Below are 12,873 nucleotides of genomic sequence, written 5' to 3' on the forward strand. Positions count from 1 at the left end.
CAGTAGGACCGAGAACCACCATGTTAGCCAATTACTGGCCGGGCGGCAAGTCTGGGTGACAGGCACAGCCCACATGGAGGCACCTGGGAGTCCAAGCCGAGCATGACTACAGGAGGGCTTCCTGGAGGAAGAGGCAGAAAAGGTGGAGGACAAGGCTGATGGGGGCGGGGCGGGGCGGGGGTGCGGGGATAGGTGGTGGTGTGGCTGAGGCGGGAGGGGCCCTGGGGCTCAGGTGGTCGCTGGGCACCTCCTCAGCTGGCTACCTGCTGCCAGCCCTCCTGGCCAGGATGCCGGCTCCTCCCAGCTGCCTCTGCTTTTGGGTTCTTCTGTCTCCTGGGGCGCCTGCGCTCCAGCTGGCGCCCGCCTCGTTAATAAAGGCAGATTGCTGCTCAGCTCGTCCCCAGCACTCCTGACGGGGCCATTAATATTCCAGGGAAGATTAACTCCCCCTCTGCTCCCTCCCCTGCAGCCGCTGGGCCCTGCCTGACAGACGAGGGCCTCTGACTCAGACAGAGATGACGCCTAGAACCTAGGCAGGGGCTGCCTGAGATGACCTCTGGAGCTTAGGCGCTTTTCCTGCCTCTCTGTAGGCCCTTCCAGGTTTCACCTGTGAAGGTAGGAGAACATGGATGACAGATCCTGGAGAGGCTGAGTGGGGCTGTGCTCAGTCGTGGGACTCTGGATGGAATCTTAAGGGATCTAATGCAGTCTTTTTATTTGGCTCAGAGAATGCGAGTGACCTCCCTGCAGTCACGTGGCGGGGCGGACCCCAGGACCCCTGACTTTGGGCTGAGCAGCCTTTGCACATCCCTTTGCCCAGGGTCTGGGCAGAGGGATGACACCCCACATGCTTCCCAGAGGCCTCCTGGCATGGGGAACTGCCGGCAAGACTGGGGCCTCAGTGAGGCCCGCCCATCTTGCTGCGGGGGCCTTCGCCTGGACCTGCTATACTGGGGGTGGGGGTCGGGGGGGTCCTTGAGGGACTGGTGGGCAGGATAGGACCAGAATGCTGCCCCAGGGGCCCTGGACGTGGCTCCTCCCTCCAGGTGATCTCTGATCTCTGGTAGCTTCTTCTGTGCCTGATGGTGGCCAGGGGTGGGTCCGAAGGTGTCAGGAGCTCTGAAGGAGGAGAGTGGGAGGCAGCAGAAATGGGAATCCAACTGTGGAAGACTCTAAAGGACCCACCCCTCCCTTGAATTCCATTTCTTCTCTGCCAACCTCCAGCTCCCGACCACACGCAGGCACATATACCCCCCCAACCCCACACCTACCACACGCCACATCAACACCCCCACATATACACACACCACACAATACCCCCCCCACACACACACACACGTGCCACACGCACACTCAAGTGCATGCAGAACTCATCCATTCCTGGGCTTTTGATTAGCACGTAAATGCTGCTGACACCCAAATCTGTGACTGGTCCAGTCTCTCGCCGAGCCCCAGACTCCTATCTCTATGATAGAGTGACCCCCAATGAACCACCTCCTGGTACTTACGCCCTGTCTAGTCCCCTATTCTTGAACCAGGGCTGGCTCAGATCACGTGGCAGAGGTGATGCCGGGTGGCTTTGAAGGCTGGGGCATTAGAAGCCTTACTCCCAGGACAGTCCTTGGACTCTGGCCTCCATGCTGTGAGGAACCCACAGCCCCAGCTGAGCTCCCGGCCCGCACCACCTACCAACAGGTCAAGGAAGTCATCTTGAACCTCCAGCCCAGTTGAACCTTCAGATGACTCCTCCCCCAGCCATCACCTGACTGCAACCTCATAGGGGGAACCCTGAGCTAGAAATGCCTGGTGAACCCAGAAAACCCATAAGAGAGAAATTGTGTGTGGTGCCACTGCTTGGAGTAATTGGCAATAGAGGATCAAACACAAGATGAGGTTGGATGAGACTCAAAGCAGGAGAGCCTAGATTTGGGGGAATCCGGGCTGTGGCACTTACACGGGTCGTCTCGTGGGGCCACTGTTGGGGTAGGACGACGTTTCTCCTGAAGGGAGCCAACAGTCCCTCATCCTGGGCACAGCGGATCTGGGCAAAGAAAAGGAGTACATGGGACTGGGTCTTAGACCAGGGGTGTTACAAGTAGATCTGGCTGCAGATAACCAAAAATTCTCAAATGGTATTTGCTCACAATGGAAGGATGTTTCTCTTGCATGATGTCCAGAGGTAGGCAGTTGTGATATTGTGATTTACAACAAGAAGTATATATTTGGTCTTATATATATATGGTCTATGCTTCCTAACACAGAGCTCCTAATGGTGTCTTTTGTTATGTTAATGAGGTGACTTTTGGACCCCACCTAGGATGGGGGACTGGTTGCCTGGAGAACCAACAGAGCCATGGAAGGGTTGAAACTTTCAGTTCATGTAAGCGATGAATCACGGGAATCTACCCCCAAAACCAAGAGCACACTTTATACACTGTATGTTAGCCAATTTGACAATAAATTATATTTAAAAAAAAAAAAAGAAAAAAGAAAGAAAGAACCTTTCAGTTCCACCCCTCTGACCTCTGGGGAGAAGAGAGGGGCTGGCGATTGAGATCAATCACCAACAGCTAATGGTTTAATCAATCGTACCAATGTAATGAAGCCTCCATAAAAAAACAAAAAGATGGGGTTCAGAGAGCTTCCGGGTTGGTGGCCACGTGGAGATTGCACACTCAGAGGGCGTGGAAGCCCCAAGCCCCCTTCCCGTACCTTGCCATATGCCTCTCTTCCCTCTGCTGCTGGTTCCTGAGTTGTATCCTTCTATAATAAAAACTGGTAATCTAGTGTTTCTCTGAGTTCTGCGGGCTGCTTTAGCAACTTCACAAAACCTGAGGAGGGGGTCATATGAACCTCTGATTCAATCGGTCAGGACAGGTGACAGCCTGGGCTTGTGACTGGCATCTGAAGTGGGTGGGGCAGTCGTGTGGGACTAAGCCCTTAACCTGTGGGATCTGACACTATCTCCAGGTAGACAGTGTCACAACGGAGTTATGTAAGCCACCCAGCTGGTGATGGAGAATTGCTTGGTGATGTGGGAAACCACACGCCCCATGTTGAAACTGGGTGCAGAAAACCCCTTAGTAGTTGAGGCCAATGCGGCACTCTGGTATCTGGGGCCCAGACTCCAGGGATGCCCTTTACACTGTATTCTGTGTTCTGTTTATCATAGAATACAATGGAAAGTGTGCACCACGTAGGGTATGTCAGACTTTTTGCTCCATTGTGGGTGGCTTCTATTCCCAAGGTCACCCCACCTTGTGATCCAAGGTCACTGCTGGAGCTCCAGACATTACATCTGCATTCCAACTGACAGGAAGAAGGAACGATGAAGGTCTCACCTCCTCCCTGGATAGACACTGCTTGGAAATGACACTTTTACTTCTACCCCATTAGCCAGACTTACTCACGTGACCATATCCAACAGCAAGGAAGGTTTTCCTGGATGGGTACACGCCTAGCTCACTCAGGAGCTCATAGAGGCGAGTGGGTACTGGGGACATTAGCAGACTCTATGGTAAGGGGACCCGTTGCTTTCTGGGTGCAGGGATCACTTTGGCCCAGGTCCCAAGGTATGGAGAGGTCGTGGGTTAAGAGGCCTGCGGCCACGTGGAAGGAAGAAGAGGGCAAGGCCAGGAGTAATGCAGGGCGCTGGCCTCAGAAGAGACCCTTGGGTGTGGTCATGTGATAGTTAAATGTGGTCATGTGATAAGTTAAATTTACCATAGGACCCAGCAAATCCACTCCTAGGAATTTACCCTGGAGAAATGACAACATCCCCCCCATACCAAGACTTGCCGTGAAATTTTCAGAACAGCTTTGTTCCTCAAAGCCAAACGTCGGAAGCAACATAGTGGCCCATCACCTGGTGGAGTTCTATTTGGCAATGAAAAGGCACGAACTACTGCTAAGCACTTGCCACAACACGGACCTTCAAGTCGTCTGCTTCGTTGAAAGAAGCCAGATGGAAGAGGTCACATATCGTAGGATTCCATTTATGTGAAATTTCCATGAAAGGCAAACCTGATGGGAACAGGAAGTAGATTAGTGGTTGCCAGGAACGGAATTAACTGTGCATGCATTTAAAGAATCTTCCTGGGGGGTGCCTGGATGGCTCAGTCGGTTAAGCAACTGACATAAGTTCAGGTCGTGATCTCACGATTTGTGAGTTCGAGCCCCGCGTTGGGCTTTGTGCTGACAGCTCAAAGCCTGGAGCCTGCTTCACATTCTGTGTCTCCCTCTCTCTCTGCCTCTCCCCTACTTGCACTGTCTCTCTCCCTCTGTCAAAAATAAAGATTGAGGGGCGCCTGGGTGGCGCAGTCGGTTAAGCATCCGACTTCAGCCAGGTCACGATCTCGCGGTCCGTGAGTTCGAGCCCCGTGTCAGGCTCTGGGCTGATGGCTCGGAGCCTGGAGCCTGTTTCCGACTCTGTGTCTCCCTCTCTCTCTGCCCCTCCCCCGTTCATGCTCTGTCTCTCTCTGTCCCAAAAATAAATAAAAAACGTTGGAAAAAAAAATAAAATAAAATAAAATAAAATAAAATAAAGATTGAAAAAATAAATAAATAAATAAATAGAAGGATCTTACTGGGTGATGAGAATGAGCTAAAGCTGGATTATAGTGATGGTTGCACAACCCAGTCCATTTACTAAATATTGACTTGTCCATTTGATGTGAGTGAATTTTAAGATATATATAATATGACTCATTAAAGCTATAAAATAAAAAAGATATTTTATTTTTTTTAATTTTTAAATGTTTATTTTTGAGAGAGAGAGCCAGTGTGAGCAGTGGAGGGGCAGAGAGAGAGGGGGACGCAGAATCTGAAACAGGCTCCAGGCTCTGAGCTGTCAGCACAGAGCCCGATGCGGGGCTCGAACTCACGGACCGTAAGATCATGACCTGAGCCGAAGTCAGCTGCTTAACTGACTGAGTCACCCAGGCACCCCTAAAAAAGATATTTTAAGAAGTCACTTCCCCAGAGCGGGCTTCAGGGACACCTGTTCCCCGCTAAATGCAGCCCTCCTCGCCTTGCCTCATGGTCCTTGCTCCTTCAGCCTTGTGTCAGGTGGAAACTATTTGTGAGGGATGGGTTTCATGTGGACGCTCCCCTCTAGAATGGAGCCTCTGTGGGAAAGGGCCCAGGCCTATTTTCTTTTAAACAGCTTTCCTGAGGTATAATTTGCACACCATACATTCACCCACTTAAAGTATACAATTCAATGGTAGCACGGATTAATATTTTCACAGATAAGCACAATTATCATTGACTCCATTGACCGCGGAGGCAATTTGAGAATCTTTTCCTCGCCTCAGAAAAAAGCCCATACCCATTCCCTTCCCTCCCCTCAGCCCTAAGCTACCACTAATCTATTTTGTCTACAGATTTGCCAATTCTGGACATTTCTCATAAATGGAATGACATGGGATGTAGTCTTCCGTGGCTGAGTTCCTTTGCTTATTAATAGGCATAACGCTTTCGAGACTCATCCATGTTGAGGCAGTATGTAATGGCACTCCATTCCTTTTCATGGCTGAACACCCTTCCATTGTACAGATAAACCACGTTTCGTTTATCCATTCATCAGTTAGACAGTTGGATTGTTTCCACCTTTTGGCCATTACGCATAGCGTGTGTGCATTTTTGTGTGGACATATGTTTTCATTTCTCTTGGGTACATACCCAGGAGTGAAATTGCCAGGTCATACGGCAACTCTAGGGTTTAACTTTTGATGTCAGGCTGCTTTCCAATGTGGCTGCACTGTTTTACGTGCCTGCCAGAAGAGTTTGAGGGTTCAGATCTCCCTGCACCCTCCCCTAGGTTTGTTACCTGATTTTTCGATCGCGGCCTTCCCAGTGAGTGTCAAGGGCTATCTCGTGGTTTTGATTTGTGTTTCCTTCGGACTAAGGATGGCAAGCATCTTTTCATGTGCTTATGGGCCATTTGCATATCTCTTTTGGAGAAATAGCTCTTCAGATCTTTTGCCCATTTAAAAATTGGGTCATGTGTCTTTTCACTGATGAGTTGGAAGGGCTCTTTATTCTAGATACAAGTCCCTTATCAGATATATGATTTGCAAATATTTTCTATTCTTTGGGTTCTCTTTTCACTCTTTTGATAGCATCCTCAGAAATACACAGGTTTTAAGTGTTCATGAAGCCCAATTTACTTTTTTCTTTTCTAGCTTGTGCTTTTGGTGTCATACCTAAGAATCCCTTGCCAAATCTGAGGTATCCCGAGGTTTCCTTCTAAGAATTTTATAATTTTAGTTCTTATAAGGAAGTCTTTGAGCCATTTGGAGTTAATTTTTTTTATATGGTGTAAGAACAAGTGTCCAACTTTATTCTTTGGCACGTGGCTATCCAGTTTCCCCAGTGTAATTTGTTTAAAAGATCCTTCTTCCCCCATTTGGGTGGTCTTGGCATCCTGGTTGAAAATCAGTTGCCCACAAACACATGATTTTATTTCTGGACCCTCAATTCCATTCCATGGATCACATTGTATATCTATCTACCCGTAAGCTGGTACCACACAGTTGTGAATTCTTTTTTTTTTTTAAATTTTTTCAAGTGTTTGTTTATTTTTGAGAGAGACAGAGACAGAATGCGAGTGGGTTGGAGCAGAGAGAGAGGGAGGCACAGAATCTGAAGCAGGCTCCAGGCTCCAGGCTCCCAGCTGTCAGCACAGCACAAAGCCCGACGCGGGGCTCGAACTCATGAGCCGTGAGATCATGACCTGAGCTGAAGTCGGACGCTCAACCGACTGAGCCACCCAGGTGCCACCCCGCCCCCGGCTTTTTTAAATTGAAGAATCATTGCCATATACTATCCCCCTAGTTTCAGGTGTCAATTATAGTGATTCGATATTTTTATACGTTAACAAAACGATGTCCACAGTAAATCTAGTTACTGTCCGTCTCCACGCACTGTTGTGAGTTCTGTTGCTTTTTTTGTCACCACCTCATTGCCCGGAACACTGGTTCACATATCTGTTGGGTGTTCAGAGCCCAGCAACTAAATACCACCAGGAACACACCTGTAGTCCAAAAAAGTTAGGTTTATTTAGCTTGTGCAGCAAAGTACATGCCCTACAGGATCTCCAGAGAATCTCAAAAGGAAGGTCCCAAGAGAGGCCTCTTAGAGGGTTCAGGTTGGTGTGGAGCGATTCGAGAAGAGGTTGGGAAAGCAGAGGCGGTCTGGGGTTGGGTGCTGTCTAGAAGTTGGAGGGGATTCAGTAACAGGGATCTTCATCAATACCTAGGAGGGGGGAGGATTAAAGTCGGCTGGAGCCGCTGGCCTGGAGTGGCCTTGTCTGTGTGCCCTTCTGAACATGGTCTTTGTTCCTCCGGGGACTTCTTGGTCTGATTGTCAGCCGGGCTGTTTTCTGGAAGCCAACGGATGTCCCCGCAGCAGAAGAACTAGAGCTCCGACAGGCAGCCAAGGCAGACCCCACATATCCTACATCTACCTCTCAAGCTTGTTTCTGGGGCCAACACACGGACAGGGGGCAGGTGGGCAGGGTGGGACGTGCACACTGGCCAGAGTCCAGACCACCAACTCACCGTGTGGGGTGCCCTAGTCATGTTCCTTTCCTGGGCCTCAGTTTCCTCATCTGTATTATAGGGAGATGGGATGGACTGTGCCTCGACCTCGATGGGATGGACAGTGCCTGGACCTCCTTCCAGTTCCTGATCTGTGACGTAGCTGTCTTCATATGCTATTTCAGAGAGAGGGAAATCTTCGGTGAAACCAGCCCTCCACCCCCACCACGCCACACGCGCACACACACACACACACACACACACACTTTGTCTCTCTCTCCCTCTCTCTCTTCTCCCCACCACACAGCTGACGCATCTGGCCTCAAGTCCCTATTCAGTCTTTCAGCTCAGCGGCAACCAGACATTTGGATTTTATACCTGGCAAAGTTTTCTAAAACGTTCTTGGGATCCACATAGGGTTGCCAACATTTTCCTTTGTCAAATAGGACATTAAAAGCCACATTAAAAACCACCTGTTGCAAGCATTGTGTCACGAAAGGATAACAAGTAAAATAAAGGATAACACTGCCTTGACTCCCCTCATTTCTTGGACAATGGAGGAAGGTCCTCTTGGAACGGACTGTTCCCACCTAGGTTTGGGCCGGGCTGCCTCATTTCACAGCTTTGACTCATTAAAAAAAAAGCAGATACCACGGAAGAGTCAGCCTCAATTGTCCGTAAGGGAATGATGGGCTCTTGGAGGGGGTGCTGGCAGGCAGATGGAGGTGTGGGAAGAGCTCAGATCTTGGCTCTGGACCCCAGGTCTCTGGCAGTTGCGCCCACCAAGAAGGACCCATGGGCGCACAGACGTATCTCCACCGCCTCCCTAGTTGTGAGATTGGAAACACAGGCCTGGGAGAAAGCGTGGAGGACTTGTGAAGCTCTAATCAAATGAAGGCTGAACTAGACTCGTCCCTCGGGCCTCAGCGCTTCCCTAACTGGCCCCTTCTTCGTCCAGGCATTTCCCCCTCCAGTGTTCACCCAGAGCCTGTGAGAAATAAGGGGTGTGTGTGTGTGATTCCAGTAACCTCCAGAGGTGTTTTTGTGGAAGGGAGTAAGAAGTGGAGAGTAAGTTGTCTACCCCCAGAATGATGTGGTGGGTCTGGGTTTGTTTTTTTTTTAACTCTTTAGGGTCACAGAATGACGCACGGCATCCGTGGGTTCCCTCTAGACAGTGAAGCGCGAATTTAAAGATGGGACCCCTCCCACACCCCAGCCCAATCTCCCGGGGCCTAGAATGTACTCGGCTACTGTGCCTTTAAAACGTGCTCCAGTCCACAAAGGAAACCAATCAGCAGATGGGGGAGGAGCGACTTGGGAGCCTGGCCACCAGCCTTGCCTCTGAGGAAGAGTGACAGCCTCCTGAGGGAGCCTGAGCAAACTTGTTTAAAGGAACAGTGTCCCAGATGGGCCACTCTCAAGGTGTTAAGACTTCCAGAGCTCCTGAATTGACCAATGCATCCTCAGAGTGCCTGCCGCCCCTACCCCCACCCCCAAGATGATAATTTGCTGGGAAGGACGAGTGATTTATCTGTCTAATTGGGCTTTTATTTGCATTTTAAATCACGCTCTTTTGCTAAACTAATGGACCCCCTATTTATAGATGACTCCAACACAAAGTGACTACTAATTACTACAATTAATATCACGTTAAGGGCTTGCCAGCCAACTTCACAGCAACTTGTATCGCCTACTCATTTTCAATTAAGGCACATTGACAGGGAGAATACGTGGTTATTAAGAGCGAGCCCTGGGGTGTAATTACCACTCACAAGGTCATTAAGCAACTCCCCTGCCGGGTTGGCACCTTGGAGCCTGGGGGCTGGGGGGGGGGCCCAGATCTGTGCCCTACCCTGGGGCCATAAAGCCTCAGTGCCCCAGGCTGCCAGGGCAGCTGGGGGTCTGGCTCTGAGCTGCCCGGAGGTGGAGTAGATGATGCCAGAAGGGGTTGGGATGGGAGAGCCAGGCAGGGAGGCTGAGGAAGAGATCCGCCCTTTCTCGAAGACAGCCACCGGAGAGCTGAGGGAACTGCAGGCTTCCTGGAGCAGCAGGTGTGTATGGAGGCCTCCTCCGGGACAGGGAGGGGGTTGGCAGCAGGGCTGTGGGACTGAGGGGATGAGGGCCGCAGAAGGAGACCAGCTTCCAGAGCACTGTGTGGGGGCAGGGCCTACGAGCCTGGCAGGTAGAGAATGGGCTTCGGAGATAGGAGGAGGTCCCTGCTCCAAATGCAGAGGAATGGTCCCTTCTGACTAAGAGGAGGAGACCTTGAAGGTGAGGAGAAGTCTTGGCAGAGAAAGAAAAGGCCTGGAAGGGGTGGGGAGGGGGGCAGAGGCAGAAGTCAAGGGAAAGTGAGCACCTCGAGAGGGTGCTCTTGTGGCTGATGGTCCCCTCATTCTTCCTCTTCCCCTTGGCAGAGGCCAACCTGCTATGGACCAGGTACAGGCTGGTGGGGAGATTCTGGAGCCCAAACCCCCACCAGGCAACCTGTGGCCTCAGGGTCAAGGACGCTGTGGTAGGGTGATGAGAAGCCCCTGGCAATGGCATGCCGGAGCTCCTGAGGGCCCACCTCCAGCCTTCCCCATTCTGCCTTCCAGCACTTCATGTTTACAGCTCAGAAATTACCATGGTGGTGGGGCGCCTGGTTGGCGCAGTCAGTTGGGCATCCGACTTCAGCTCAGGTCATCATCTCATGGCTGGTGAGTTCGAGCCCCGCGTCGGGCTCTGTGCTGACAGCTCAGGGCCTGGAGCCTGCTTCGGATTCTGTGTCTCCCTCTCTCTGAGCCCCTCCCCCACTCACACATATACACACACACACTCTCTCTCTCAAAAATAAAGCTTAAAAAAAAAAAAAAAAAAAAAAAAAAGAAATTACCGCAGTGGAGGATTCAGACCACAGAAGTCTGCAAAGACTGTGGAACAGGGTGTTTTTTCCCTCAGGTAACCAGCTGCTGAGCAGATACCGGCAGTTACTGCCCTGGGTCAGCCCATCAGGGCGGTGTGTAGGGCCTTCTTTGATGTCCTTAGCACTTGGCCTGTGTACGTGTAGTCTGCCCAGGACTGAGTTCCACAGGCATCCAGTGGAAGCCCACTTCTAAGAAGCAAGCCACATGGGTAGCACAGGGGTTCGCAAATGAGGCCGGATCCCCGTGGTCCACTCTAGACCTGTTGTCTTGATTTGGGGAAAATGCATAGGTCTGGGGAGACCCTCCCTCCCCGTCTTTGGCCTCAGACCCTCCCTAGACACCCCACCACCCAGGCTGGCACCCACCCCCACCTACGGCCTCATCAGGAAGGGGCACTGGGCCTTCACGGGCCAGAGCGGAGGGGAGGGAGTGCACTGGGCCCTCCAGGGGAGAACTGGGGTAGGCGTGAGTGTGTGAGAAGTTCCTGCTGCCCCTGCTCTTCTGGAAGGTTCTTCCTACCTGCCCCCTCCCCGACAAATCCTCCCCAGGCTCTGTCTGTACCACGTCCATTGCCTTGTTTCTTGGCACCCCTACCCTTTCTAAATCGCCTCTAGCGGCTTCTCTATTCCTCCTCTGCTCCCCAAGTGCTGGATGCTGCATCAGTGTTGGTGGAGAGAAGGGGGGAAAGGCAGGGAGAGGGGGCGGGAGGAATTATAGTTCTGTGGATCAGGATTAGGTTTGCCTACGCAAAAATGATGGGGGACAAACAGGACAGAAGTTTCTCTCTCACCTTGATATAGGCAATCCGGGGCTGGTCCTTGGTGGTCAGCTGTTGCTCTTCTGTCCTCACAACGTGGCCTCCGTCTCGTGGTCAGAGATGGCAGCCAATCACTTGTCCGCCTTCCAGCCCAGGGGCAGCAGGAAAGGGCGGGAAGAGGAACACGCTTGTCCCCTTTCCGGGCTTCCTGAAATCCACACATGGCCGCACGCGGCTGCCAAGGAGGGCTGTGGGATTGTGCAGCCACTTCATTTCCACCCCAAAAGCAGGGTTTTATCGCAAAGGCAGGGATGGATGTGGAGGGACAAGAGCAGTCCATCACGCAGTGACTGTGGCACGCCTTGACAGGATGGTCAATGTCGGTGACAGTTGGAAGGACTCCTGGCCCTGGACAGCTGCTGCCAGCTGCCACACCCCGCAGTCCCTTTGGGGATGGCTGAAAGGGTGTCAGGGTCCAGGAATAGGAAGAACCAGGGCGGTCTTCGGCCTCCTTTCCTGGCCATTGAGACATTCCCCGCTTCTAGGGCTGGGACTGGGCGTTCTCGCCTGGCCCTCTGTGGAGCCAGAGAACTTTCTTCCACAGCACAGGTGTGTGTGCAGCTGAGGGCCCAGCCAGGAGCTGGCAGCCCGCCCCCAAGGCTGTCGGGAGGGAGGGGGCGGGGAGGAGATCCTTAAATAGAGGAGAGGAGGCTGGAGGGTGACAAGAAGCAAGGGCCAGGGCATTTCAGATCCAGAGAACCTAGACTAACTGAAAGCAGAGACCACAAGGGGCAGGGGGCACTTGCAGAGAGGTGGGCAGTTTGGTGGGACCAGAAGCGTGGGCTGAGTGTGGAAGTGGGGTGGAGAGAGGTTAGGGCCATCTGTGTTTCCACGTAGTCCTACGTGATTGCTCAGTTTCCCCACGGTCCCCCCCAGCACTTGCTGTATGTCAGGCATCCTTCTTAGAATAGGAAATGCTTTATCAGTATTTTTTTCCTCCCCAGAGATCCCATGAGAGACAAGCTGCCTGTTTTATAGGCTCAGATGTGCCCCGCTCAGGGGCTAAGGAACCTTGCCATAAAACCCAAGTAGGAAGTGCCATGGAGTGCAGCCCCAGAAGGCAGGGTATCACACAGCCCTGCAGAACCTGGGACTGTCTCCCCAGGAGCTGGGTCATCTCCTCACCCCCACCCCCCAACTCAGGCTCAGTCTCTCCTAGCTGTGTTCACCCTTCCAGTAGCATCCAGTATAACTTCACCTAGGCTTCCTGGGGCTCCCACCGACTTTTCCCCAGCTCCCACAGTACCCCCCCCCCCACCCCACCTCCCTGGCAAATGAAACCTACACCTTCTCCCACCACTCAGGGCTCAAAAGGCAGTCAGAAGGGGGAGGCAGTCAGAAGGGGGAGGTCACCAGGGCTGTGTCTCCATTCCTGGGCCAAGTGCAGACAGGATTTTTCTCTGGGCAAAGAGTATGTTTAGGGGCTTTAGTCCACTAAGCCATCTCGCTCTGAATGGCAGGGACAGAGCTTGGTGGGGGGGTGGGGGGATGGGGGAATGGGGGTGGGAAGGGGTTGTCGCTGCCCACCAGTGAAGAGAAGGCATATAGTAGGCACTAAATAACTGATAAGCATGCTTCTTGTCTTTCCCATCATAACACAAAGTGCTTTGTG

At 52.1% G+C, this 12,873-nt stretch overlaps 1 protein-coding gene and 1 long non-coding RNA gene across 5 annotated transcripts; both read right to left on the reverse strand.

The window, feature by feature from the left end:
- Positions 1-698: 698 nt before the first annotated feature.
- Positions 699-4,253, reverse strand: LOC125938351 (uncharacterized). The gene is made up of 3 exons (XR_007462681.1): positions 3,258-4,253; positions 1,955-2,041; positions 699-1,119 (listed from the first exon to the last, which is right to left on the reverse strand). It is a non-coding gene; the product is annotated as an uncharacterized LOC125938351 (long non-coding RNA).
- A 1,117-nt stretch (positions 4,254-5,370) lies between these two features.
- Positions 5,371-12,498, reverse strand: LOC125938344 (uncharacterized). 4 transcript variants are annotated; one of them, XR_007462676.1, is made up of 3 exons: positions 11,235-12,498; positions 7,563-7,717; positions 5,371-7,036 (listed from the first exon to the last, which is right to left on the reverse strand). XR_007462676.1 is itself a non-coding variant. In XM_049653422.1 (3 exons), the coding sequence occupies exons 1-3, from the start codon at positions 11,731-11,733 to the stop codon at positions 7,147-7,149; spliced, it is 765 nt and encodes a 254-aa protein (XP_049509379.1). In that variant the 5' UTR covers positions 11,734-12,498; the 3' UTR covers positions 7,038-7,146. The 4 variants fall into 4 exon arrangements, 1 of the variants encoding a protein (XP_049509379.1); XR_007462675.1 differs by lacking the exon at positions 5,371-7,036 and adding an exon at positions 10,414-10,632 and having other exon boundaries at positions 7,038-7,717; XR_007462674.1 differs by lacking the exon at positions 5,371-7,036 and adding an exon at positions 10,414-10,710 and having other exon boundaries at positions 7,038-7,717.
- Positions 12,499-12,873: the final 375 nt, after the last annotated feature.

This window comes from Panthera uncia (assembly GCF_023721935.1).
Source record: "Panthera uncia isolate 11264 chromosome B2 unlocalized genomic scaffold, Puncia_PCG_1.0 HiC_scaffold_24, whole genome shotgun sequence".
In the NCBI taxonomy this organism is placed as follows: domain Eukaryota; kingdom Metazoa; phylum Chordata; class Mammalia; order Carnivora; family Felidae; genus Panthera; species Panthera uncia.